The sequence below is a fragment of the Oncorhynchus mykiss genome, chromosome 7 (genome assembly GCF_057628025.1).
Source record: "Oncorhynchus mykiss isolate SJ-2025 chromosome 7, ASM5762802v1, whole genome shotgun sequence".
NCBI classification, from domain to species: domain Eukaryota; kingdom Metazoa; phylum Chordata; class Actinopteri; order Salmoniformes; family Salmonidae; genus Oncorhynchus; species Oncorhynchus mykiss.
In genome coordinates this window covers 80,834,607-80,862,500 of record NC_143028.1, presented here as the reverse complement: position 1 = coordinate 80,862,500, position 27,894 = coordinate 80,834,607, and the positions used below count along the sequence as shown (strand labels likewise).

At 42.9% G+C, this 27,894-nt stretch overlaps 1 protein-coding gene across 17 annotated transcripts in view; it reads left to right on the top strand.

Moving 5' to 3' along the window:
- atp2b2 (ATPase plasma membrane Ca2+ transporting 2) overlaps positions 1 to 27,894 on the top strand; it is a 191,740-nt gene that overhangs the window by 115,080 nt on the left and 48,766 nt on the right. For all 17 annotated transcript variants that reach the window (XM_090242078.1, XM_090242067.1, XM_090242066.1 and 14 more), the window contains 2 exons: positions 967 to 1,181; positions 2,146 to 2,388. In XM_090242078.1, the coding sequence (XP_090098204.1) occupies positions 967 to 1,181; positions 2,146 to 2,388 (458 nt within the window). The remainder of the gene's footprint in view (positions 1 to 966; positions 1,182 to 2,145; positions 2,389 to 27,894) is intronic.

The following is a 27,894-nucleotide window of genomic DNA, read 5'->3' as shown; positions in this document are numbered from 1 at the left end:
GGATGTTTTTCAGTGGCAGGGACTGGGAGACTAGTCAGGATCGAGGGAAAGATGAACGAAGCAAAGTACAGAGAGATCCTTGATGAAACCCTGCTCCAGAGTGAACAGGACCTCAAGCTGGGGCGAAGGTTCCCTTTCCAACAGGACAACGACTCTAAGCACACAGCCAAGACAAGGCAGGAGTGGCTTTGGAACAAGTCTCTGAATGTCCTTGAGTGGCCCAGCCAGAGCCTGGACTTGAACCCGATCGAACAACCTGACAGAGCTTGAGAGGATCTGCAGAGAAGAATGGGAGAAACTCCCCAAATACAGGTGTGCCAAGCTTGTAGTGTCAAGAAGACTCACGGCTGTAATCCCTGCCAAAGTACTGAGTAAAGGGTCTTTTTTTAATTTTCTTTTTTATAAATATGCTAATGTCAATACTTTCCGAACACACTGTATATATGATCCATAATGTATCTCTATATGCCAGATATAATGGAGATTAGGAGGTTCTGAGACGGAATATGGAGATTACCAGATCACGCTGACGTTCTGATGATGGAATATGGAGATTATGACGTTCTGATGACGGAATATGGGAGATGACCAGATCACGCTGACGTCTGATGATGGAATATGGAGATTACCAGATCACGCTGACGTTCTGATGACGGAATATGGGAGATGACCAGATCACGCTGACGTTCTGATGACGGAATATGGGAGATGACCAGATCAAGCTGACGTTCTGATGACGGAATATGGAGATTACCAGATCACAGAAGGAAATTTAGGAGTGGATATGGAATGCAAGAAATAAAATCACATAAATACATATGTTGTTCACAAGTAGTTGCTGCTGTGCTGTTGATTTCTAAAGATAAAAGTTTTAATAAATATTTCATATGAGTCAAAACAAGCCAGGCATCTCGCACTTTCATCTGTTCACAAGTAAAGTAAAACAGCAGCCATTTCCTTGTCCAGGTCTGGTGATGTCAGCCATCACAGTGATCATCCTGGTGCTGTACTTTGCTGTGGACAACTTTGTCCTGCAGAAGAGGCCGTGGCTGACGGAGTGCACCCCCATCTACGTCCAGTACTTTGTTAAGTTCTTCATCATCGGTGTCACCGTGCTGGTGGTGGCTGTACCCGAGGGGCTGCCCCTGGCCGTCACCATCTCCCTGGCATACTCTGTCAAGGTATACACACGCACACGCGCACGCACGCATGCACGCACGCACGCGCACGCACACACACACACACACACACACACACACACACACACACACACACACAGAGAGAAAGAAAATCAAGCTATTTATCATTATATAGAAAATAAAATAGATATTTTTGGGGAAAACTTCCACTACTACTCTGTCAGAGTATATTTAAAAAATATATTATCTAAAGTGTTGCAGCTCTAATAACTAGTATCTGATATGTTGCAGCTCTAATAACTAGTATCTGATCTGTTGCAGCTCTAATAACTAGTATCTGATGTGTTGCAGCTCTAATAACTAGTATCTGATCTGTTGCAGCTCTAATAACTAGTATCTGATATGTTGCAGCTCTAATAACTAGTATCTGATATGTTGCAGCTCTAATAACTAGTATCTGATATGTTGCAGCTCTAATAACTAGTATCTGATCTGTTGCAGCTCTAATAACTAGTATCTGATCTGTTGCAGCTCTAATAACTAGTATCTGATATGTTGCAGCTCTAATAACTAGTGTCTGATCTGTTGCAGCTCTAATAACTAGTATCTGATCTGTTGCAGCTCTAATAACTAGTATCTGATCTGTTGCAGCTCTAATAACTAGTATCTGATCTGTTGCAGCTCTAATAACTAGTATCTGATCTGTTGCAGCTCTAATAACTAGTATCTGATATGTTGCAGCTCTAATAACTAGTATCTGATGTGTTGCAGCTCTAATAACTAGTATCTGATCTGTTGCAGCACTAAAAACTATTTAACAATAACTTTTACCTGTACAATCTTTGTGACTAATTACTTCTGGCAGATGATAGCGCTCCATGTTGCAAACATATCGCGGCAAATTATCTTTCTAGTGCTGTCTGTGCCTTCCTTAATATAAAAAAATAAATATTGAATTGAAACAAGGCTAAAACCTCCAAAACACGGTTTGATATTTCATCCTCAGAAAATGATGAAAGATAATAACCTGGTTCGCCACCTGGATGCATGTGAGACGATGGGTAACGCCACGGCCATCTGCTCCGACAAGACCGGCACGTTGACCACCAACCGCATGACTGCCGTGGCGTGCTACGTGGGGGATGTCCACTACAAGGAGATACCAGACCCTGGACTTCTGTCTGTTAAGTCTCTGGATATCCTTGTCAACGCCATCTCCCTCAACAGCGCGTACACCACCAAGATACTGGTAAGAACCTATCACGCTATCTACTAAACCACCAAGATACTGGTAAGAACCTATCACGCTATATACTAAACCACCAAGATACTGGTAAGAACCTATCACGCTGTATACCACACCACCAAGATACTGGTAAGAACCTATCACGCTATCTGCTACACTAACAGGATACTGGTAAGATACTGAGATATTACATCAACTACATACTGAGACACTGAGATATTACACCAAGTACATACTGAGATATTACACCAACTACATACTGAGATATTACACCAACAAGATACTGAGATATTACACCAGTAGAAGTACAGTAGAAGTGCAGTAGTGTACAGTAGAAGTGCAGTAGTGTACAGTAGTGTACAGTAGAAGTGCAGTAGAAGTGCAGTAGAAGTGCAGTAGTGTACCGTAGAAGTGCAGTAGTGTATAGTAGAAGTGCAGTAGTGTACAGTAGAAGTGCAGTAGTGTACAGTATAAGTGTAGTAGTGTACAGTAGAAGTGCAGTAGTGTACAGTAGAAGTGCAGTAGAAGTGTAGTAGTGTACAGTAGAAGTGCAGTAGTACAGTAGAAGTGCAGTAGTGTACAGTAGAAGTGCAGTAGTGTACAGTAGAAGTGCAGTAGTGTGTAGTAGAAGTGCAGTAGTGTACAGTAGAAGTGCAGTAGTGTACAGTAGAAGTGCAGTAGTGTGTAGTAGAAGTGCAGTAGTGTACAGTAGAAGTGCAGTAGTGTAGTAGAAGTGCAGTAGAAGTACCATAGAAGTGCAGTAGAAGTGCAGTAGTGTACAGAAGAAGTGCAGTAGTGTACAGTAGAAGTGCAGTAGTGTACAGTAGAAGTGCAGTAGAAGTGCAGTAGTGTACAGTAGAAGTGTAGTAGTGTACAGTAGAAGTGCAGTAGTGTACAGTAGAAGTGCAGTAGTGTACAGTAGAAGTGCAGTAGAAGTACAGTAGTGTGCAGTAGAAGTGCAGTAGTGTACAGTAGTGTACAGTAGAATTGCAGTACTGTACAGTAGAAGTGCATTAGTGTACAGTAGAAGTGCAGTAGTGTGCAGTAGAAGTGCAGTAGAAGTACAGTAGTGTGCAGTAGAAGTGCAGTAGTGTGCAGTAGTGTGCAGTAGAAGTGCAGTAGAAGTGCAGTAGTGTACAGTAGAAGTGTAGTAGTGTACAGTAGAAGTGCAGTAGTGTACAGTAGAAGTGCAGTAGTGTACAGTAGAAGTGCAGTAGAAGTGCAGTAGTGTACAGTAGAAGTGTAGTAGTGTACAGTAGAAGTGCAGTAGTGTACAGTAGAAGTGCAGTAGAAGTACAGTAGTGTGCAGTAGAAGTGCAGTAGAAGTACAGTAGAAGTGCAGTAGAAGTACAGTAGAAGTGCAGTAGTGTACAGTGGAAGTGCAGTAGAAGTACAGTAGAAGTGCAGTAGTGTACAGTAGAAGTGCAGTAGTGTACAGTAGAAGTGCAGTAGAAGTACAGTAGAAGTGCAGCAGTGTGCAGTAGAAGTGCAGTAGTGTACAGTAGAAGTGCAGTAGAAGTACAGTAGAAGTGCAGTAGTGTACAGTAGAAGTGCAGTAGTGTACAGTAGAAGTGCAGTAGTGTACAGTAGAAGTGCAGTAGAAGTACAGTAGAAGTGCAGTAGTGTACAGTAGAAGTGCAGTAGAAGTGCAGCAGTGTGCAGTAGAAGTGCAGTAGTGTACAGTAGAAGTGCAGTAGTGTACAGTAGAAGTGCAGTAGTGTACAGTAGAAGTGCAGTAGTGTACAGTAGAAGTGCAGTAGTGTGCAGTAGAAGTGCAGTAGTGTGCAGTAGAAGTACAGTAGAAGTGCAGTAGTGTACAGTAGAAGTGCAGTAGTGTACAGTAGAAGTGCAGTAGTGTACAGTAGAAGTGCAGTAGTGTACAGTAGAAGTGCAGTAGTGTACAGTAGAAGTGCAGTAGAAGTACAGTAGAAGTGCAGTAGTGTACAGTAGAAGTGCAGTAGTGTACAGTAGTGTACAGTAGAAGTGCAGTAGTGTACAGTAGAAGTGCAGTAGTGTACAGTAGTGTACAGTAGAAGTGCAGTAGTGTACAGTAGAAGTGCAGTAGTGTACAGTAGAAGTGCAGTAGTGTACCACCAGGCAGACTCTTTGTAATATCGTCTAGAGTCTGGTCACAACTGGACTGGGAGCTATAATGTAATGCTATAAAGAAACCTTGTTTAACTACCGCAGGGCAACAACACTGGAACACCAAAACCACACAGCTAATTCCACACAGCTAATTCCAAACCAGCATCCCTTAATGTAGTGCAAATGAAGAGCTGTGCATTCATTAAACAGAATCTGATTAAAACATCAATATGTATGTAGAGTACCAGTCAAAAGTTTGGACACATGAAAGGGTTTTTATTTCATTTGTTATTGTAGAATAATAGTGAAGACATCAAAACTATGTTTAACAATGTAGAAAATAGTAAAGGAAGAAAGAAAAACCCTTGACTGAGTACAGTGTCCAAACTGTTGACTGATTTTTTTATTGTACCTTTATTTAACCAGGCAAGTCAGTTAAGAACAAATTATTCTTATTTTCAATAATGGCCTGCCTTGTTCAGGGGCAGGGGGTTCAGGGGCAGAACGACAGATTTGCACCTTGTCAGCTCAGGGGTTTGAACTTGCAACCTTCCGGTTAGTAGTCCAACGCTCTAACCACTAGGCTACCCTGCCGCCCCTGATGACCCTGATGCTGTATATTTAAATGAGGGCAGGCCTCATTTGCATCTGGTTTCAGAACAGAGTAAAAGGTCCTCGATGCACCTTCCCCGACATGGGACGTGTTCTATATGTACCGGCTGAGACTGGGGTCGCTTGGAAATGCCGTGTTACAGTGGGTATTTTAGTATATGTGCGTGTGTGTGTGTGTGTGTGTGTGTTGAGCCCTGTTTGATGAGGGGTGTGTGTGTGTGTGTGTTGGGGCCTGTTTGATGAGGTGTGTGTGTGTGTGTGTGTGTGTTGAGCCCTGTTTGATGAGGTGTGTGTGTGTGAGTTGGGGCCTGTTTGATGAGGTGTGTGTGTGTGTGTGTGTGTGTGTGTGTGTGTGTTGAGCCCTGTTTGATGAGGTGTGTGTGTGTGAGTTGGGGCCTGTTTGATGAGGTGTGTGTGTGTGAGTTGGGGCCTGTTTTATGAGGTGTGTGTGTGTGTGTGTGTGTGTGTCGAGCTGTGTGTATTGAAGCTTGTTTGATTCCAAAGCCTCAGCACATCCAGCTGGTCTTAGACAGGTTGTTTGTCCAGGTAGTACTGTGCTGCTATCTGATTGGTCCAAGTAAACCGGACGTGGCCGTTAGATTGGCTCTCCTGACTCCCAGAGCTCTGTCTGTGTCTGAGGGAGTAATCCTCTTCCTGGCATCTCTAGAAACACCTGCTTTTATTACTGCCTGCAAGGCCTAGAAGCCTTTGATCATACAACCGTCCTCCATGGATACAGGATAAGAGACCGATCAACAGATCTTGATTCTATTCAAACCATCTGAAAGTGTAACCTTCTTTACCCCCCCCCTAAAAAATAAACAACAACCGCCAATTGACCAATCAAAAGATATCAAGTGTACAGTAAACTTGGATCACCAGGCCCAATCTCAACAGGGTGTCACAGCATTTAAAGGCTTGTGTGGGGGGGGGGGGGGGGGGGGAAGCAATGTAAATAAGACAGAATTCCTGAGGAGACAATCAAAACCCCATTTGAATAGAGTAATTTAAAGTTCACGCTGTACGGAGATACAAGTTACAACAGAGATCATATATACATATAGATTGCTTCAGAGATCCTCTTTAGAGGGCAAGTTTCAGATAGATACCAATTATGGATACTGTAGTAGTATTCTGTCACTTTCAATAGTCAGTCCTCGGGATACTGTAACAGAGATATAGTCAGTCCTCTGGATACTGTAACAGAGATCTAGTCAGTCCTCTGGATACTGTAACAGAGACTCATTCAGTAGTCAGTCCTCTGGATACTGTAACAGAGCGATAGTCAGTCCTCTGGATACTGTAACAGAGAGATAGTCAGTCCTCTGGATACCGTAACAGAGATATAGTCAGTCCTCTGGATACTGTAACTGAGAGATAGTCAGTCCTCTGGATACTTTAACAGAGAGATAGTCAGTCCTCTGGATACTGTAACAGAGAGATAGTCAGTCCTCTGGATACTGTAACAGAGAGATAGTCAGTTCTCTGGATACTGTAACAGAGATATAGTCAGTCCTCTGGATACTGTAACAGAGAGATAGTCAGTCCTCTGGATACTTTAACAGAGAGATAGTCAGTCCTCTGGATACTGTAACAGAGACACATTCAATAGTCAGTCCTCTGGATACTGTAACAGAGATATAGTCAGTCCTCTGGATACTGTAACAGAGATATAGTCAGTCCTCTGGATACTGTAACAGAGAGATAGTCAGTCCTCTGGATACTGTAACAGAGATATAGTCAGTCCTCTGGATACCGTAACAGAGATATAGTCAGTCCTCTGGATACCGTAACAGAGATATAGTCAGTCCTCGGGATACTGTAACAGAGATATAGTCAGTCCTCTGGATACCGTAACAGAGATATAGTCAGTCCTCTGCATACTGTAACAGAGGTATAGTCAGTCCTCTGGATACTGTAACAGAGATATAGTCAGTCCTCTGGATACTGTAACAGAGAGATAGTCAGTCCTCTGGATACTGTAACAGAGATATAGTCAGTCCTCTGGATACTGTAACAGAGAGATAGTCAGTCCTCTGGATACTGTAACAGAGAGATAGTCAGTCCTCTGGATACTGTAACAGAGAGATAGTCAGTCCTCTGGATACTTTAACAGAGAGATAGTCAGTCCTCTGGATACCGTAACAGAGATATAGTCAGTCCTCTGGATACTGTAACAGAGAGATAGTCAGTCCTCTGGATACCGTAACAGAGAGATAGTCAGTCCTCTGGATACCGTAACAGAGAGATAGTCAGTCCTCTGGATACTGTAACAGAGAGATAGTCAGTCCTCTGGATACTGTAACAGAGAGATAGTCAGTCCTCTGGATACTGTAACAGAGAGATAGTCAGTCCTCTGGATACTGTAACAGAGAGATAGTCAGTCCTCTGGGTACTTTAACAGAGAGATAGTCAGTCCTCTGGATACTTTAACAGAGAGATAGTCAGTCCTCTGGATACCGTAACAGAGATATAGTCAGTCCTCTGGATACTGTAACAGAGAGATAGTCAGTCCTCTGGATACCGTAACAGAGAGATAGTCAGTCCTCTGGATACCGTAACAGAGAGATAGTCAGTCCTCTGGATACTGTAACAGAGAGATAGTCAGTCCTCTGGATACTGTAACAGAGAGATAGTCAGTCCTCTGGATACTGTAACAGAGAGATAGTCAGTCCTCTGGATACTGTAACAGAGAGATAGTCAGTCCTCTGGATACTGTAACAGAGAGATAGTCAGTCCTCTGGGTACTGTAACAGAGAGATAGTCAGTCCTCTGGATACTGTAACAGAGAGATAGTCAGTCCTCTGGATACTGTAACAGAGAGATAGTCAGTCCTCTGGATACTGTAACAGAGAGATACAGGGCTGACTATTCCTTGTCTTTTTTCCCGGCAGCTCCAGGCGAGAGCCGAGCCTACACACATACAACGTCTAAAATCTGTTTCCTACTTTTTTTTGCCTGCTGTCTTTTCTCTGTAGCTGCACACACAACATGGCACCATATTGGTACCCTCTTCCCTACATAGTGGGAGAAGGGAGAGAGATAAAGGGTAAATGAAGGACAGGGAATAGAATGTAATTTGGGAGGTTGTCCTCAAAAAGAACCGAGGTCGATCAGATAGCAGATGAAAAGTAGACCGTCACCTTGAATAAAGAAAAATGTAAAAACTATTTCATTGTCACATGCTTCGTAAAAACAACAGGTGAAATGCTTACTTATTAACTGAACCAGTTGAAATATAACACAATCACATATCCCCTCCATACAGAATACTACTGTATTAACTGAAAACAGTTTAAATTAACAAAGTCCTATTTAATTTCTACCAACGGTTGTACAAATCAAAAACGGATTTTACTGAGAAAGACCTTGAGACTTTAAAATGGAAAAAATATATATATATTAAGTTACCAAAGTTGCACGATGAGCCTAAATCCTAATTTGGATCAACCGATCTCAATGCAGGAAATCCACAATGCCATTTTAGAACTACAAAAATTCACAGGCACAGAGAAGTGATGGTTATACCTCAGAGTTTTATAAGCAGTTTGTAGCTATACTTTGAATAAATACTGCTTAGACTGTATAATACTTTTTGGGATCATGGTATTGTGAATGTCATTCCTAAAGGGGTAAAATACCTCAATGCTCAACCGACCAATCGCTTCACTACGTTTAAATTTGAACATACTTTCTAAATGATTAGCAAACAGACTTAGAAAAGTTATTCATCCTTTCATTTCAACTGACCAGGTTGGTGTAATTTCAAATCGATATGGCTCAGATAATGCACGGACATGTTATAACATGGTGTATGAAGATGTTGAAGGTACCATCAGCAGCATTATCACTTGATGACGAAGTGTAGTGGAAATTATTTTTTATAATAATATCTATACAATGGAAAGATTTGGGTCCTTTTGTTTATAAGATGAGTCTCCAGTATATATATATACAATCGCTCTCGAGCAGCAGTTATAACAAATGGTATTACATCTCCTTTCTTTACATTGGAGAGGGGCACACGGCAGGGCTGTCCGATGTCTCCCTTGCTCTTTGTTTTAGCGTTAGAACCATTAGCAGAACTATAAGACGACAGCGTGATATTGAAGGTGTTATGGTGGGAAAGCATGAGCATAAACTGGTACGCAGATGATATGTTGTTGTTTGTTAGGAATCCTAAAACGTCAATTACGGGATTACTTAAATTGGTCAATGACTGTACAGAGATTGACATTTTCCAGTTTATTCTGAAGCCAGCAGAGGTTACTCTGATAAATGATCTATGTCGTGAAGACACATTTCTGATTTAAATGGGCCCCAGAAGGTCTGAAATATCTTGGTATTTTTCTATCTTCAAATATAACGTTTATGGTTGAAGAAAACTCGGAAGCTATTGTGAATTCCTTGAAAGCAGACTTTGTGAGATGGTCCTCCCTCTTTTTAACGTTCAGAGCAATAATGAAAATAATAAAAATGCCAGTGTCTCCAACAATGAATTACATTTTGCACGCCCAATTTTTCAGTTTTTGATTTGTTAAAAAAGTTTGAAATATCCAATAAATGTCGTTCCACTTCATGATTGTGTCCCACTTGTTGTTGATTCCTAACAAAAAAATACAGTTTTATATCTTTAGGTTTGAAGCCTGAAATGTGGCAAAAGGTCGCAAAGTTCAAGGAGGCCGAATACTTTCGCAAGGCACTGTATATAGGGGGACAAAGCCAATGTGCGGGGGGTGCCGTTTAGTTGAGGTAGTATAGTACATGTAGGTAGAGTTAATTAAAGTGACTATGACAGATGACAACAAAGACAGGCAGTGGTGTCGAGAGGGGAAGGGGGGGCAATGTGAGTTGTCTGGGTAGCCATTTGACTAGATGTTCAGAAGTCTTATTGCTTGGGGCTAGAAGCTGTTTAGAAGCCTCTTGGGCCTAGACTTGGCGCTCCGATACCGCTTGCCGTGTGGTAGCAGAGAGAACAGTCTATGGAAAAACTGGGTCTATGGAAGAGACTGGGCCTATGGAAGAGACTGGGCCTATGGAAGAGACTGGGCCTATGGAAGAGACTGGGCCTATGGAAGAGACTGGGCCTATGGAAGAGACTGGGTCTATGGAAGAGACTGGGCCTATGGAAGAGACTGGGCCTATGGAAGAGACTGGGTCTATGGAAGAGACTGGGTCTATGGAAGAGACTGGGTCTATGGAAGAGACTGGGTCTATGGAAGAGACTGGTGGACCGGTCTCTGAGAAATGACATGCCAGAGGGGATTTAGGTTAATTAATCACTACTCTTCTATACTACGTGCTTCTCCTCCTGTCTACCGGTTCGGCCCACGTATTGACGTTAGGTAGAGTTGCGTGTGAATAACTGTTTGATAGTGTTTTGATTGTTTGCCAGTGTTGCTGAATACGCTCACTTTGTTACAGGGAAAACACCTACAACTACGGCAGTGATAGAAGCCAATCACACTTTTTCAGTCTTCCTCCATTTCATTTAGAGGGAGGAGTGCACGAGTGTCAGTCTCGACCAATGACGCGCCCTGACAATCCTGGCCCTGCCGTGTGAAAAGAAAGCAGGATGAGCCATGAGCACATTCCGATGTTCCTTAATAACTCTCATGATGTCATCTCTCTGGTCGTGATGCGATGTCATCACTCAAAGGACAATATGTAGAGGTACAGACTCGTGAATGTTTTGTTTAATTTAGTTTACATAAAAAATAAATTTAAAAAATAAACTTTTATCTCTTCTGGTAGAGCTCTCATCTATGGTAAGTCCTCTACTGAGAGCATTGTCAAGCTTTTTTGGGGGGGAGGGGGGGGGGGGTTTGGTTTGAAATTACTGTCTTGGAGTGAACGAAGACAGAGGACAATATGTTATTTATAATATGTAATTAATACTAATCATGTGCATTGGTACAAAAGTATTGATACAAAATCATTATACCAATCAATAATATATAATTTTATACAGGCAATGTACACAGTAAGAAATTCCTGGCAATTTTATAATGACTCCAACTGTACCTATTTATTTTCTTGTTCTTCAGATTTCGTCGCAGTCCTCCCATACAGTATATGCAACATTAGTATTTTGCATTTTTGTTAGGATGTCATTTTGATATGTAAAGAAAGGAAAGTATAGAAATGCCTTTGAGACAAAATGAGCATGAGAGAGAGAACAATGTTGTCATGTGTTGATGTAGTGTTTGTTGTTGTTGTTTGGTTAGTGTGATGTGTTGTTGTTGTTTGGTTAGTGTGATGTGTTGTATGTGTTGATGTGTTGTTGTTGTTGTTTGGTTAGTGTGATGTGTTGTATGTGTTGACCTGGTGTTTGTTGTTGCAGGTAGCCTAGTGGTTAGAGGTGCGGCAGGAAGCCTAGTGGTTAGAGGTGCGGCAGGAAGCCTAGTGGTTAGAGGTGCGGCAGGTAGCCTAGTGGTTAGAGGTGCGGCAGGAAGCCTAGTGGTTAGAGGTGCGGCAGGTAGCCTAGTGGTTAGAGGTGCGGCAGGAAGCCTAGTGGTTAGAGGTGCGGCAGGTAGCCTAGTGGTTAGAGGTGCGGCAGGAAGCCTAGTGGTTAGAGGTGCGGCAGGAAGCCTAGTGGTTAGAGGTGCGGCAGGTAGCCTAGTGGTTAGAGGTGCGGCAGGTAGCCTAGTGGTTAGAGGTGCGGCAGGAAGCCTAGTGGTTAGAGGTGCGGCAGGAAGCCTAGTGGTTAGAGGTGCGGCAGGTAGCCTAGTGGTTAGAGGTGCGGCAGGAAGCCTAGTGGTTAGAGGTGCGGCAGGAAGCCTAGTGGTTAGAGGTGCGGCAGGAAGCCTAGTGGTTAGAGGGGCGGCAGATAACCTAGTGGTTAGAGGGACGGCAGGAAGCCTAGTGGTTTAGAGGGGAGGGAGGTAGCCTAGTGGTTAGAGGGGAGGGAGGTAGTCTAGTGGTTAGAGGGGCAGCAGCGTAGCCTAGTGGTTAGAGTGTTGGACTAGTAACCGAAAGGTTGCAAGATCAAATCCCCGAGTTGACAAGGTAAAAAATCTGTCGTTCTACCCCTGAACAAGGCAGTTAACTTACTGTTCCTAGGCCTTCATTGAAAGTAAGAATTTGTTCTTAACTGACTTGCCTAGTTAAATAAACAAAAAAATCTAGGAGCCTCAGAACTCCAAGCTGCAGTTCTAGCCTTTGAACTTTGCATCTTAAAACATGGTGTACATTTTAGGACGTCCTCAGCTTCAGAACGTCATACTGCAAGCCCTCTGTGGCGTCCTCCCCATTCAAACTGTCTCTCGGAGCTGTGAAATAAATATCTCAACTTGCATAACAGCTCTAGTCTTCCTGGACTGCCAGAGAAGGCTTTGATATCTGTATTATTTTCCCTCCTAGTCAACGAACGGTGACAGGCATCAGTCAGCAGGGACCTAACTATTTTTCAGTACGCACATAAAATGACTCCATCCCCCAGAAGTCTATGCTTCCCCCTGCCTGCCCAGCACCAGTAGGACTCCATCCCCCATAGGCCTCTGTTCTGTTCTGTTCCTTCATCCAATTCCACCCCCCAGAAGCCTCTGCTTCCCAAACAACAGGAGTATTCCATCCCTCAGAGGCATTGCTTGTGTTCTGTTGAAACTGCATCCCCCAGAAGCCCTTGCTTCTCCGGAACCAGAAATCCATCCCCCAAGAGGCCTCTGTTGCTCTGTTCTGTTATGTCCTTTCATACAATTCCATCCCCCAGAAGCCTCTGCTTTCCCTTAACCTAGCCAGCGCTACAGGAAGACGATCTTTATAATAGGATATTATGTAATTACTGGTGTGTTGGGACTCATCACTATGACTTAAAATACCTTCAAAATCAGCCGGGGAAAAGTTGTGAGTAGTGATTGATCGTACGTCATTCCCCAAATATCTCAACTAATTAAAGAAATACATTAAAGTATTCCTCAGAAAAAAACATCCTCTCATCGTAGGAATCATCGTAGGACGTTGCCTTACATTTTTTTATACACTGCTGTATAGAAAATAGACACTGTATATTACACACTCAACATCAAATCAAATGTTATTGGTCACACACACACACACACACACACACATACACACACACACACACACACACACATACAGTGGGGCAAAAAAGTATTTAGTCAGCCACCAATTGTGCAAGTTCTCCCACTTAAAAAGATGAGGGAGGCCTGTAATTTTCATCATAGGTACACTTCAACTATGACAGACAAAATGAGGGAAAGAAATCCAGAAAGTCACAGAAATAATTTATTTGCAAATTATGGTGGAAAATAAGTACAATACACCGTTACACTTATCATACACATTGTACACCATTTATGGTGACCGGGTCGTCTTCTAGTGGGAAGAGAACCCACAAGCTGGTCCTTTGTCTCCTGGCCATTTTCCCAGGTGAAGAAAGGAAGCTTGTGCTTTTGTGACACTCGTTCTAGATCTCACGCTAGGTGTGTTGGGCATAATGCTTACCGTAAGGAGCTGTCATCAAAATATTGTCGACCGCATATCAACTATAGGGTATTTCCAAAGGGTTTTGTTTCAAGTTGGATTTGTGTTTGTTGACAACCCAATTAAATATCAATTTAAATTGGACGTTAATCTGACATCTTTATCTCGTTAGAAAGGGATGGTTTTGGCAAGAGATTTACATAATCTGTAATTGGAGAGAGGACTGAAGGAGAGGGAGGGAGAGATAGAGAGGGAGGGAGAAAGGGAGAGAGAGAGAGAGACAGACAGAGAGAGAGAGAGAGAGAGAGAGAGAGAGAGAGAGAGAGAGAGAGAGAGAGAGAGAGAGAGAGAGAGAGAGAGAGAGAGAGAGAGAGAGAGAGAGAGAGAGAGAGAGAGAGAGAGAGAGAGAGAGAGAGAGAGAGAGAGAGAGAGAGAGAGAGAGAGAGAGAGAGAGAGAGAGAGAGAGAGAGAGAGAGAGAGAGATATAAAACATTGAAGTTGTCGGCCAACACCAGTGCTGTAAACTCTCCCTTCACACGTTCTCTCCACGGCAAGTCAGAGCAGACCCACACAAATAAAAATCAAGAGAACCAAAGCTGATTGAAGTACTAATTTTGTATCTTTATATAATTGCTGTGTCTCAGAAATGAAAGTTTATTTCTTAAAGGGGTACAAACACTTGTCATTGTGTACCTTTAGTTATAGGTACAGTACATCATTTCCCAGTTTAGGGACGGAAAGCGACAGAAAGAGCGAAATGTACCTTAAAAGAGCCAATAGTATACCATAGGGGGCAGATAGTAAAGGTACACATTTGCCTTTTTAGGGTACCACCACAAATCAAGGACCAGCTGAACCACTGCCTGTTCACCCCGGTACCATCCAGAAGGCAAGGTGCATCAAAGCAGGGACCGAGAGACTGGAAAAACAGCATCTATCTCAAGGCCATCAGACTGTTAAATAGTAGCCGGCCTCTGCCCAGGACCGTGCCCTAAACTTTAGTCACTGCCACTTGTCAGCTACCACCCGGTTACTCTACCATGCACCTTAGAGGCTGCTGCCCTATGTACATAATCATGGAACACTGGTCACTTTAATAATGGAACACGGGTCACTTTAATCATGGAACACTGGTCACTTTAATCATGGAACACTGGTCACTTTAATAATGGAACTCTGGTCACTTTAATAATGGAACTCTGGTCACTTTAATCATGGAACTCTGGTCACTTTAATCATGGAACACTGGTCACTTTAATCATGGAACACTGGTCACTTTAATCATGGAACACTGGTCACTTTAATAATGGAAGTCTGGTCACTTTAATAATGTAACACTGGTCACTTTAATAATGGAACTCTGGTCACTTTAATAATGGAACTCTGGTCACTTTAATAATGGAACACTGGTCACTTTAATCATGGAACACTGGTCACTTTAATCATGGAACACTGGTCACTTTAATAATGGAACACTGGGCACTTTAATCATGGAACACTGGTCACTTTAATAATGGAACACGGGTCACTTTAATCATGGAACACTGGTCACTTTAATCATGGAACACTGGTCACTTTAATCATGGAACACTGGTCACTTTAATAATGGAACACGGGTCACTTTAATCATGGAACACTGGTCACTTTAATAATGGAACACTGGTCACTTTAATCATGGAACACTGGTCACTTTAATAATGGAACACTGGTCACTTTAAATATGTTTACCCATTTCATATGTACAGTGCATTCGGAAAGTATTCAGACCCCTTGACATGTTCCACATTTTGTTATGTTACTTATTGTAAAATGGATTAAATAAACAAAATTCCACATCAATCTAAACACAATAACCCATAATGACAATGCAAAAACAGGTTTGTAGAAATGTTAGATTATTTATAAAAATTAAAAACAGAAATACTTTATTTACATAAGTACTCATAACATTTGCTATGAGACTAGAAATTGAGCTCAGGTGCATCTTGTTTCCACTGATCATCCTTGATGATTATAGAACTTGACTGGAGTCCACTTGTGGTAAATTCAATTGATTGGACATGATTTGGAAAGGCACACACCTGTCTATATAAAGGTACCACAGTTGACAGTGCATGTCAGAGCAAAAACCAAGCCATGAGGTCGAAGGAATTGTCCCTAGAGCTCAGAGACAGAATTGGGGCGGCAGGGTAGCCTAGTGGTTAGAGCGTTGGACTAGTAACCGGAAGGTTGTGAGTTCAAACCCCCGAGCTGACAAGGTACAAATCTGTCGTTCTGCCCCTGAACAGGCAGTTAACCCACTGTTCCCAGGCCGTCATTGAAAATAAGAATTTGTTCTTAACTGACTTGCCTGGTTAAATAAAGGTAAAATAAAAAATAAAAAAAAGTACCCTTCCCCACAGAAGTGTACCAAAAACTGTCTGCAGCATTGAAGGTTCCCAAGAACACATCCTTCTGGAATGGATGACGTTTGGAACCACCAAGACTCTTCCTGGAGCTGACCACCTGGCCTAACCACTCCTCAGTAAAAGGCACATGACAGCCCGCTTGGAGTTTGCCAAAAGGCACCTAAAGGACTCTCGGACCATGAGAAACAAGATTCTCTGGTCTGATGAAACCAAGATTAAACTCTTTGGCCTGAATGCCAAGCGTCACATCTAGAGGAAACCTGGCAACATCCCTACGGTGAAGCATCATGCTGTGGGGATGTTTTTCAGTGGCAGGGAGACTAGTCAGGATCGAGGCAAAGATGAACGGAGCAAAGTACGGAGAGATCCTTGATGAAAACCTGCTCAAATGCGCTCAGGACCTTAGACTGCGGCTAAGGTTCACCTTCCAACATTTGCAAAAATGTCTAAACAAACCTGTTTTTTGTTTTAGTCGTTTTGGGGTATTGTGTGTAGACTGCTGAGGGGGGAAAAAACAACATAATCAATTTTAGAATAAGGATGTAACGTAACAAAATGTGGAAAAAGTCAAGGGGTCTGAATACTTTCCAAAGGCATCTTATACACTGTATTCTAGTCAAGGTTATCAAATAAAATACATATTTTAACTATACTATTCTATCCATGTATTCTTCAGATATACTACATATATTTTATCCATATATTGCCCATAATGTCTATAGCCTTTACTAGACTATGGGTATATTTTATATATGAATGCTTCTTCCGCTCAGTGTTTGAGATCAATTGACACCCTTTACCATGGCACTTTGAGATCTATTTTAAACTGCAAAACCCTCACGCACCACCGCACTTTGTAGACCAGGGTTGGCTGGCCTTCTCTAGTCACTCATAGGCTCAGTCACTGGTATACTTTTATTTACAAAGACATTTTGGGTTTACTACCTTTTTATTTGGGCGTTTTTATTGTTCAGAAATGTGGCGGGTCGTCTCTTCGTTCGCTGGACTTTAATGTCCGAACTGAATTTGGTAAAAGGGCTTTTATGTCCTCTGCGCCATCGTCTTGGAACGCCTTACAAAATACGTTTAAACTGGAAGAACTTGTCCCGATTGGCGTTTTTAAATCACTGATGAATGATCTTGAGGCTGATTCCCTGACCTGTCAATGTTTTTAATTTGCTGTTTTATACTCTTGTGAATTCAATGGTTTTTACTAGATTACTTGTAGTTTTTCATGTTGTCTGTCTGTAGTTGTTTTTTGTAATGACTTGGTGCTGCCTATCCTGGCCAGGGTGCTCTTAAAAAATAGATTTTAATCTCAATGAGCCCTTCCTGGTTAAATAAAGGTTAAATTAAATATAGGTCCCATTATTACTGTTGGAACACAAGCGTTTCGCCGAACCCGGGAAAGCATCTGCTAAATAGGTCGACCACTAAAATGTGATTTGATGATTTTGATTTGAGTTCAACTCGGGATAACAGGTTATACGTAAGTGTTACGTAATTTTAGCCAGGTACATTTTAGCCAGGTACATTTTAGCAAGGTAAATTTTAGCCAGGTACATTTTAGGCAGGTACATTTTAGCCAGGTACATTTTAGCCAGGTACATTTTAGCAGGTACATTTAAACCAGGTACATTTAAACCAGGTACATTTTGGCAGGTACATTTTAGTCAGGTATATTTAACCAGGTATTTTTAACCAGGTACATTTTAGCCAGGTACATTTTAGCCAGGTACATTTTAGCCAGGTACATTTAAACCAGGTATATTTAACCAGGTACATGTTAGCCAGGTACATTTTAGCCAGGTATATTTTAGCCAGGTACATTTTAGCCAGGTACATTTTAGCCAGGTACATTTTAGCCAGGTATATTTAACCAGGTACATTATAGCCAGGTACATTTTAGCCAGGTACATTTTAGCCAGGTATATTTAACCAGGTACATTTTAGCCAGGTACATTTAACCAGGTACATTTTAGCCAGGTATATTTAACCAGGTACATTTTAGCCAGGTATATTTAACCAGGTACATTTTAGCCAGGTACATTTTAACCAGGTACATTTTAGCCAGGTACATTTTAGCCAGGTATATTTAACCAGGTAAATTTTAGCCAGGTATATTTAACCAGGTAAATTTTAGCCAGGTATATTTAACCAGGTACATTTTAGCCAGGTACATTTTAGCCAGGTACATTTTAGCCAGGTATATTTAAACAGGTACATTTTAGCCAGGTACATTTTAGCTAGGTACATTTTAGCAGGTACATTTTAGCCAGGTATATTTAACCAGGTACATTTTAGCCAGGTACATTTTAGCCAGGTACATTTTAGCCAGGTATATTTAACCAGGTATATTTTAGCCAGGTACATTTTAGCTAGGTACATTTTAGCAGGTACATTTTAGCCAGGTATATTTAACCAGGTACATTTTAGCCAGGTACATTTTAGCCAGGTATATTTAACCAGGTACATTTTAGCCAGGAATATTTAACCAGGTACATTTTAGCCAGGTATATTTAACCAGGTACATTTAGGCCAGGTACATTTTAGCCAGGTACATTTTAGCCAGGTATATTTAACCAGGTACATTTTAGCCAGGTACATTTAACCAGGTATATTTAACCAGGTACATTTTAGTCAGGTACATTTTAGCCAGGTACATTTTAGCCAGGTATATTTAACCAGGTACATTTTAGCCAGGTACATTTAACCAGGTACATTTTAGTCAGGTATATTTAACCAGGTACATTTTAGCCAGGTATATTTAACCAGGTATATTTAACCAGGTACATTTCTATCAGGGGAGGAAGTGGAGGAACATCCTCCTCAGTGAATGTCATCAAAATGATACTAAATACAGTCACATCACCAAATAACTGATTAAAACACACTATTATGCAGTGAAGGTCTACAGTAGCCTCAACAGCACCCTCTAGAGGTAGCACCATGGTATAGCCGGAGGACAGCTAGCTTCCGTCCTCCTCTTTTGTGTTATAGAATTGACACAAGATGGGTTAACAGTAGACCAAAGACATCAATCATAGGGCAATGCGTTTCAATCCTGTCAATATGACACAGGTGGATTCATCCTTGTACCTTATATTAAATCAAATTGTATGTGTCACATGCACCGAATACAACAGGTGTAGGTAGACCTCACAGTGAAATGATGAATACAACAGGTGTAGTAGACCTCACAGTGAAATGATGAATACAACAGGTGTAGTAGACCTCACAGTGAAATGATGAATACAACAGGTGTAGTAGACCTTACAGTGAAATGCTGAATACAACAGGTGTAGTAGACCTCACAGTGAAATGCTGAATACAACAGGTGTAGTAGACCTCACAGTGAAATGCTGACTACAACAGGTGTAGTAGACCTCACAGTGAAATGATGAATACAACAGGTGTAGTAGACCTTACAGTGAAATGCTGAATACACCATGTGTAGTAGACCTCACAGTAAAATGCTGAATACAACAGGTGTAGTAGACCAGTGAAATGCTGAATACAACAGGTGTAGTAGACCTCACAGTGAAATGCTGAATACAACAGGTGTAGTAGACCTCACAGTGAAATACTGAACACAACAGGTGTAGTAGACCTTACAGTGAAATGCTGAATACAACAGGTGTAGTAGACCTTACAGTGAAATGCTGAATACAACAGGTGTAGTAGACCTTACAGTGAAATGCTGAATACAACAGGTGTAGTAGACCTTACAGTGAAATACTGAATACAACAGGTGTAGTAGACCTCACAGTGAAATGCTGAATACAACAGGTGTAGTAGACCTTACAGTGAAATGATGAATACAACAGGTGTAGTAGACATCACAGTGAAATGCTGAATACAACAGGTATAGTAGACCTCACAGTGAAATGCTGAATACAACAGGTGTAGTAGACCTCACAGTGAAATGCTGAATACAACAGGTGTAGTAGACCTCACAGTGAAATGCTGAATACAACAGGTGTAGTAGACCTTACAGTGAAATGCTGAATACAACAGGTGTAGTAGACCTCACAGTGAAATGCTGAATACAACAGGTGTAGTAGACCTCACAGTGAAATGCTGAATACAACAGGTGTAGTAGACCTCACAGTGAAATGCTGAATACAACAGGTGTAGTAGACCTCACAGTGAAATGCTGACTACAACAGGTGTAGTAGACCTCACAGTGAAATGCTGAATACAACAGGTGTAGTAGACCTCACAGTGAAATGCTGAATACAACAGGTGTAGTAGACCTCACAGTGAAATGCTGAATACAACAGGTGTAGGTAGACCTCACAGTGAAATGCTGAATACAACAGGTGTAGTAGACCTTACAGTGAAATGCTGAATACAACAGGTGTAGTAGACCTCACAGTGAAATGCTGAATACAACAGGTGTAGTAGACCTTACAGTGAAATGCTGAATACAACAGGTGTAGGTAGACCTCACAGTGAAATGCTGAATACAACAGGTGTAGTAGACCTCACAGTGAAATGCTGAATACAACAGGTGTAGTAGACCTCACAGTAAAATGCTGAATACAACAGGTGTAGTAGACCTCACAGTGAAATGCTGAATACAACAGGTGTAGTAGACCTCACAGTGAAATGCTGAATACAACAGGTGTAGTAGACCTCACAGTAAAATGCTGAATACAACAGGTGTAGTAGACCTCACAGTGAAATGCTGAATACAATAGGTGTAGTAGACCTCACAGTGAAATGCTTAATACAACAGGTGTAGTAGACCTTACAGTGAAATGCTGAATACAACAGGTGTAGTAGACCTTACAGTGAAATGCTGAATACAACAGGTGTAGTAGACCTCACAGTGAAATGCTGAATACAACAGGTGTAGTAGACCTCACAGTGAAATGCTGAATACAACAGGTGTAGTAGACCTCACAGTGAAATGCTGACTACAACAGGTGTAGTAGACCTCACAGTGAAATGCTGAATACAACAGGTGTAGTAGACCTCACAGTGAAATGCTGAATACAACAGGTGTAGTAGACCTCACAGTGAAATGCTGAATACAACAGGTGTAGTAGACCTCACAGTGAAATACTGAATACAACAGGTTTAGTAGACCTCACAGTGAAATGCTGAATACAACAGGTGTAGTAGACCTCACAGTGAAATGCTGAATACAACAGGTGTAGTAGACCTCACAGTGAAATGCTGAATACAACAGGTGTAGTAGACCTCACAGTGAAATGCTGAATACAACAGGTGTAGTAGACCTCACAGTGAAATGCTGAATACAACAGGTGTAGTAGACCTCACAGTGAAATGCTGACTACAACAGGTGTAGTAGACCTCACAGTGAAATGCTGAATACAACAGGTGTAGTAGACCTCACAGTGAAATGCTGAATACAACAGGTGTAGTAGACCTCACAGTGAAATGCTGAATACAACAGGTGTAGTAGACCTCACAGTGAAATACTGAATACAACAGGTTTAGTAGACCTCACAGTGAAATGCTGAATACAACAGGTGTAGTAGACCTCACAGTGAAATGCTGAATACAACAGGTGTAGTAGACCTCACAGTGAAATGCTGAATACAACAGGTGTAGTAGACCTCACAGTGAAATGCTGAATACAACAGGTGTAGTAGACCTCACAGTGAAATGCTGAATACAACAGGTGTAGTAGACCTCACAGTGAAATACTGAATACAACAGGTTTAGTAGACCTCACAGTGAAATGCTGAATACAACAGGTGTAGTAGACCTCACAGTGAAATGCTGAATACAACAGGTGTAGTAGACCTTACAGTGAAATGCTGAATACAACAGGTGTAGTAGACCTCACAGTGAAATGATGAATACAACAGGTGTAGTAGACCTTACAGTGAAATGCTGAATACAACAGGTGTAGTAGACCTTACAGTGAAATGCTGAATACAACAGGTGTAGTAGACCTTACAGTGAAATGCTGAATACAACAGGTTTAGTAGACCTCACAGTGAAATGCTGAATACAACAGGTGTAGTAGACCTCACAGTGAAATGCTGACTACAACAGGTGTAGTAGACCGTACAGTGAAATGCTGAATACAACAGGTGTAGTAGACCTCACAGTGAAATGCTGAATACAACAGGTGTAGTAGACCTTACAGTGAAATGCTGAATACAACAGGTGTAGTAGACCTCACAGTGAAATGCTGAATACAACAGGTGTAGTAGACCTCACAGTGAAATGCTGAATACAACAGGTGTAGTAGACCTTACAGTGAAATGCTGAATACAACAGGTGTAGTAGACCTCACAGTGAAATGCTGAATACAACAGGTGTAGTAGACATTACAGTGAAATGCTGAATACAACAGGTGTAGTAGACCTCACAATGAAATGCTGAATACAACAGGTGTAGTAGACCTCACAGTGAAATGCTGAATACAACAGGTGTAGTAGACCTTACAGTGAAATGCTGAATACAACAGGTGTAGTAGACCTCACAATGAAATGCTGAATACAACAGGTGTAGTAGACCTTACAGTGAAATGCTGAATACAACAGGTGTAGTAGACCTTACAGTGAAATGCTGAATACAACAGGTGTAGTAGACCTCACAGTGAAATGCTGAATACAACAGGTGTAGTAGACATCACAGTGAAATGCTTACTTCACAAGCCCTTAACCAACAATACAGTTTTAAGAAAAATACCTAAAAAAAAATTATGTAAAAAAGTACATTCAATATATTTTCAATTGGCACCTTTTCTGTTAGGCAAAGGTACAGATCCGTACCATCAATAGTCATGAGCGTACCTTGGAGATTAGAATCATTTGTTTATTAGTTTGCTAGTTTATTAGTTTGTTAGTTTATTAGTTTGTTAGTTTGTACCCCAGGGAACAGTAATGTATCCTGCCCATAACCTTTATTTCTGAGATTGAAGGTAGCCTGCCTGTCTGTCTGCCTGTCTGCCTGCCTGTCTACCTGCCAGCCTGCCTGCTTGTCTGTCTACCTGCCTGCCTGCCTGCCTGCCTGCCTGCCTGCCTGCCTGCCTGCCTGCCTGCCTGCCTGTCTGTCTACCTGCCTGCCTGCCTGCCTGCCTGCCTGCCTGTCTGTCTGTCTGTCTATCTGTCTGCCTACCTACCTACCTGCCTGCTTGTCTGCCTGCCTGCCTGCCTGCCTGCCTGCCTGCCTGCCTGCCTGCCTGCCTGTCTGCCTGGCTGCCTGCCTGCCTGCGTATCTAGCTGTCAACAGGAGCCTGCATGCTTGTTTCAAGCAAAGAAGTGAGGAAGAGAGACGTGGAAGTCCACAGTTAGTGTAGCCTAATTACAGACACAGTAAAGAACCCACATTTCAAATGGGTTCTAGAATGAGCACAGCAGCTCAGGCACTATGATTGACGAAGGCTTTTAAACGTGAAGAATGGTTCTTTAGAGACAGACAGGCAGGGGGCACAGAGAAAGACCGTTTCATCACAATGCAGAGGACTGTGTCATCTTTGACAGCGGCTTCTCACTGATGGACAGTACTGCTGATAATGGCTGGAGACGACACGACCAGAAACTCCCTATTCACATTAGAATGGCATTACACATTCACATTACACACACATTACACACACACACACACACACACACACACACACACACACACACACACACACACACACACACACAAACCACAGTGTGGCTATACAGAAGTAGAGATCAGAACAGTCTGGAGGACTGAGATAGTGACAGCATTTGAGACGGTATGTGATGCTGTCGCTTGTCCTTGTTATAGCTAGCTAATGGTAGGATAAGGAGGCTTGTCACTTCCCTTTGTTATAGCTAGCTAATGATAGGATAAGGAGGCTTGTCTTTGTTATAGCTAGCTAATGATAGGATAAGGAGGCTTGTCTTTGTTATAGCTAGCTAATGATAGGATAAGGAGGCTTGTCTTTGTTATAGCTAGCTAATGATAGGATAAGGAGGCTTGTCTTTGTTATAGCTAGCTAATGGTAGGATAAGGAGCTTGTCTTTGTTATAGCTAGCTAATGGTAGGATAAGGAGGCTTGTCTTTGTTATAGCTAGCTAATGATAGGATAAGGAGGCTTGTCTTTGTTATAGCTAGCTAATGGTAGGATAAGGAGCTTGTCTTTGTTATAGCTAGCTAATGGTAGGATAAGGAGCTTGTCTTTGTTATAGCTAGCTAATGATAGGATAAGGCTTGTCTTTGTTGTAGCTAGCTAATGGTAGGATAAGGAGGCTTGTCTTTGTTATAGCTAGCTAATGGTAGGATAAGGCAGCATGTCTTTGTTATAGCTAGCTAATGGTAGGATAAGGAGGCTTGTCTTTGTTATAGCTAGCTAATGATAGGATAAGGAGGCTTGTCTTTGTTATAGCTATCTAATGATTTGATAAGGAGGCTTGTCTTTGTTATAGCTAGCTAATGGTAGGATAAGGAGGCTTGTCACGTCCCTTTGTTATAGCTAGCTAATGATAGGATAAGCAAGCTTGTCTTTGTTATAGCTAGCTAATGATAGGATAAGGCTTGTCTTTGTTATAGCTAGCTAATGATAGGATAAGGCTTGTCTTTGTTATAGCTAGCTAATGGTAGGATAAGGAGCTTGTCTTTGTTATAGCTAGCTAATGATAGGATAAGGCTTGTCTTTGTTGTAGCTAGCTAATGGTAGGATAGGGAGGCTTGTCTTTGTTATAGCTAGCCAATGGTAGGATAAGGCATCATGTCTTTGTTATAGCTAGCTAATGATAGGATAAGGAGGCTTGTCTTTGTTATAGCTATCTAATGATTTGATAAGGAGGCTTGTCTTTGTTATAGCTAGCTAATGGTAGGATAAGGAGGCTTGTCACTTCTCTTTGTTATAGCTAGCTAATGATAGGATAAGGTTTGTCTTTGTTATAGCTAGCTAATGGTAGGATAAGGAGGCTTGTCTTTGTTATAACTAGCTAATGATAGGGTAAGGCTTGTCTTTGTTATAGCTAGCTAATGATAGGATAAGGAGGCTTGTCTTTGTTATAGCTAGCTAATGATAGGATAAGGAGGCTTGTCTTTGTTATAACTAGCTAATGATAGGATAAGGCTTGTCTTTGTTGTAGCTATCTAATGATAGGATAAGCAAGCTTGTCCTTGTTATAGCTAGCTAATGATAGGATAAGGCTTGTCTTTGTTGTAGCTAGCTAATGATAGGATAAGGCTTGTCTTTGTTGTAGCTATTTAATGATAGGATAAGGAGGCTTGTCTTTGTTATAGCTAGCTAATGGTAGGATAAGGAGGCTTGTCTTTGTTATAGCTAGCTAATGATAGGGATAAGGCTTGTCTTTGTTATAGCTAGCTAATGATAGGATAAGGAGGCTTGTCTTTGTTATAGCTAGCTAATGATAGGATAAGGCTTGTCTTTGTTATAGCTAGCTAATGATAGGATAAGGCTTGTCTTTGTTATAGCTAGCTAATGATAGGATAATTAGGCCCGTTTAACGTCCCATCCAAAAGACTGTATGTACAGCAATGTCCCCTTCGATGCCCTGGGGCATTCGGATCTCCTTTTTCATGACATCCAATTGGTAGTTACAGTCTTGTCCCATCGCTGCAACTCCCCTACGGATTCGGGAGAGGCGAAGGTCGAGAGCCATGCTTCCTCCGAAACATGACCCTGCCAAGCCATGCGCTTCTTGACTCACTGCTCGCTTAACCCGGAAGCCAAAACACACCGTCCAGCTGGAGACCGATGTCAGCCTGCACACGCTCGCCCATCCACAAGGAGTTGCTCGAGCACGACGGGACATGGAAATCCTGGTCGCCCAAACAGTCCCCTAACCCGGACAACGCTGGGACAATTGTGCCACACTTCATGGGTCTCCCGGTCACGACATAGCCTGGGATGAAACTCGGGTCTGTAACGCACTGCAGTGCCTTAGACCGCTGCTCCACTCAGGAGACCGGAGCTCCTTAAGACCAGATGAAAGACTGGCCCCCACTGGCCCTCCAACACCACTTCCAGCAGCATCTGGTCTCCCATCCAGGGACAACCCTGCTTAGCTTCAGCAGCAAGCCAGCAACATCTGGTCTCCCATCCAGGGACCAACCCTACTTAGCTTCAGAGGCAAGCCAGCAGTGGGATGCAGGGTGGTAGCCTAACCACATGGGGCATTGGGATCTTTTTTAGACCAGAGGAAAGAGTGCCTCCTACTGGCCCTCCAACACCACTTCCTGCAGCATCTGGTCTCCCATCCAGGGACCAACCAGGACCAACCCTGCTTAGCTTCATAGGAAAGAGTGCCTCCTACTGGCCCTCCAACACCACTTCCTGCAGCATCTAGTCTCCCACCCAAGGACCAACCAGGACCAACCCTGCTTAGCTTCAGAAGCAAGCCAGCAGTGGGATGCAGGGTGGTATGCTGCTGGTAAATGTTTTAGTTTTAGAGTAAGTTTTAGAATATGATATCTGAGTCAGAGTGACTAACAAAATCAATTGGGGCCCCCCAGGTTAGTAATTTGATCGTGGTCACTACAAGTTTAGATAGCTGGCCCGCATGACTAACTACCAATCTAAAAAGTGTTAGCTGACATGGCTAATTGAGTGACTGTCAGTGACCTCATGGTCTCCCAGTCTGACCCCTGTCCTATCACCTCATGGTCTCCCAGTCTGACCCCTGTCCTATCACCTCATGGTCTCCCAGTCTGACCCCAGTCTGACCCCTGTCCTATCACCTCATGGTCTCTCAGTCTGACCCCTGTCCTATCACCTCATGGTCTCCCAGTCTGACCCCAGTCTGACCCCAGTCTGACCCCTGTCCTATCACCTCATGGTCTCCCAGTTTTACCCCTGTCCTATCACCTCAAGGTCTCCCTCTAGTCCCTGTCCTATCACCTCAAGGTCTCCCAGTCTGACCCCTGTCCGTATCCCTGGTTTTACTGCAGTACAGTACTACAGCTAGCATCACAGTGTTCCTGTCTGTCCTCTGTCCATAGATTCCCCTACAGAGGGAGAGATGAGAGAGAAGGGAGCCCAGGAGAGGGAGAGAGAGAAGGGAGCCCAGAAGAGGGACAGAGAGGAGAGAAGAGAGCACAGGAGAGGCGAGGGAGAGAGAGGAGAGAGAGACACCTAGGAGAGGGAAGAGGGGGAGAGAGGAGAGAGAGACCTAGGAGAGGGAAGAGGGGGAGAGAGAGACACCTAGAGAGGGAAGAGGGGGAGAGATGAGAGAGAGAGACACCTAGGAGAGGGAACAGGGGTAGAGCGGAGAGAGAGAGACACCTAGGAGAGGGAAGAGGGGTAGAGAGGAGAGAGAGAGAGACACCTAGGAGAGGGAAGAGGGGGGGAGAGGAGAGAGAGAGACACCTAGGAGAGGGAAGAGGGGGAGAGATGAGAGAGAGAGAGATACCTAGGAGAGGGAAGAGGGGGAGAGAGAGACACCTAGGAGAGGGAAGAGGGGGAGAGAGGAGAGAGAGAGAGAGACCTAGGAGAGGGAAGAGGGGGAGAGAGAGATACCTATGAGAGGGAAGAGGGGGATAGATGAGAGAGAGAGACACCTAGGAGAGGGAAGAGGGGTAGAGAGAAGAGAGAGAGACACCTAGGAGAGGGAAGAGGGGTAGAGAGGAGAGAGAGAGACACCTAGGAGAGGGAAGAGGGGGAGAGAGAGAGACACCTAGGAGAGGGAAGAGGGGGAGAGAGGAGAGAGAGAGAGAGACCTAGGAGAGGGAAGAGGGGGAGAGAGAGACACCTAGGAGAGGGAAGAGGGTGAGAGAGAAGAGAGAGAGACACCTAGGAAAGGGAAGAGGGGTAGAGAGGAGAGAGAGAGAGACACCTAGGAGAGGGAAGAGGGGGAGAGAGGAGAGAGAGAGAGACACCTAGGAGAGGGAAGAGGGGGAGAGAGAAGAGAGAGAGACATCTAGGAAAGGTAAGAGGGGTAGAGAGGAGAGAGTGGCACCCGTGGGAGGGACGAAGGGTAGAGAGGAGAGCAGATGTAGCTGTGAAAAACTCACCCTCCACCAC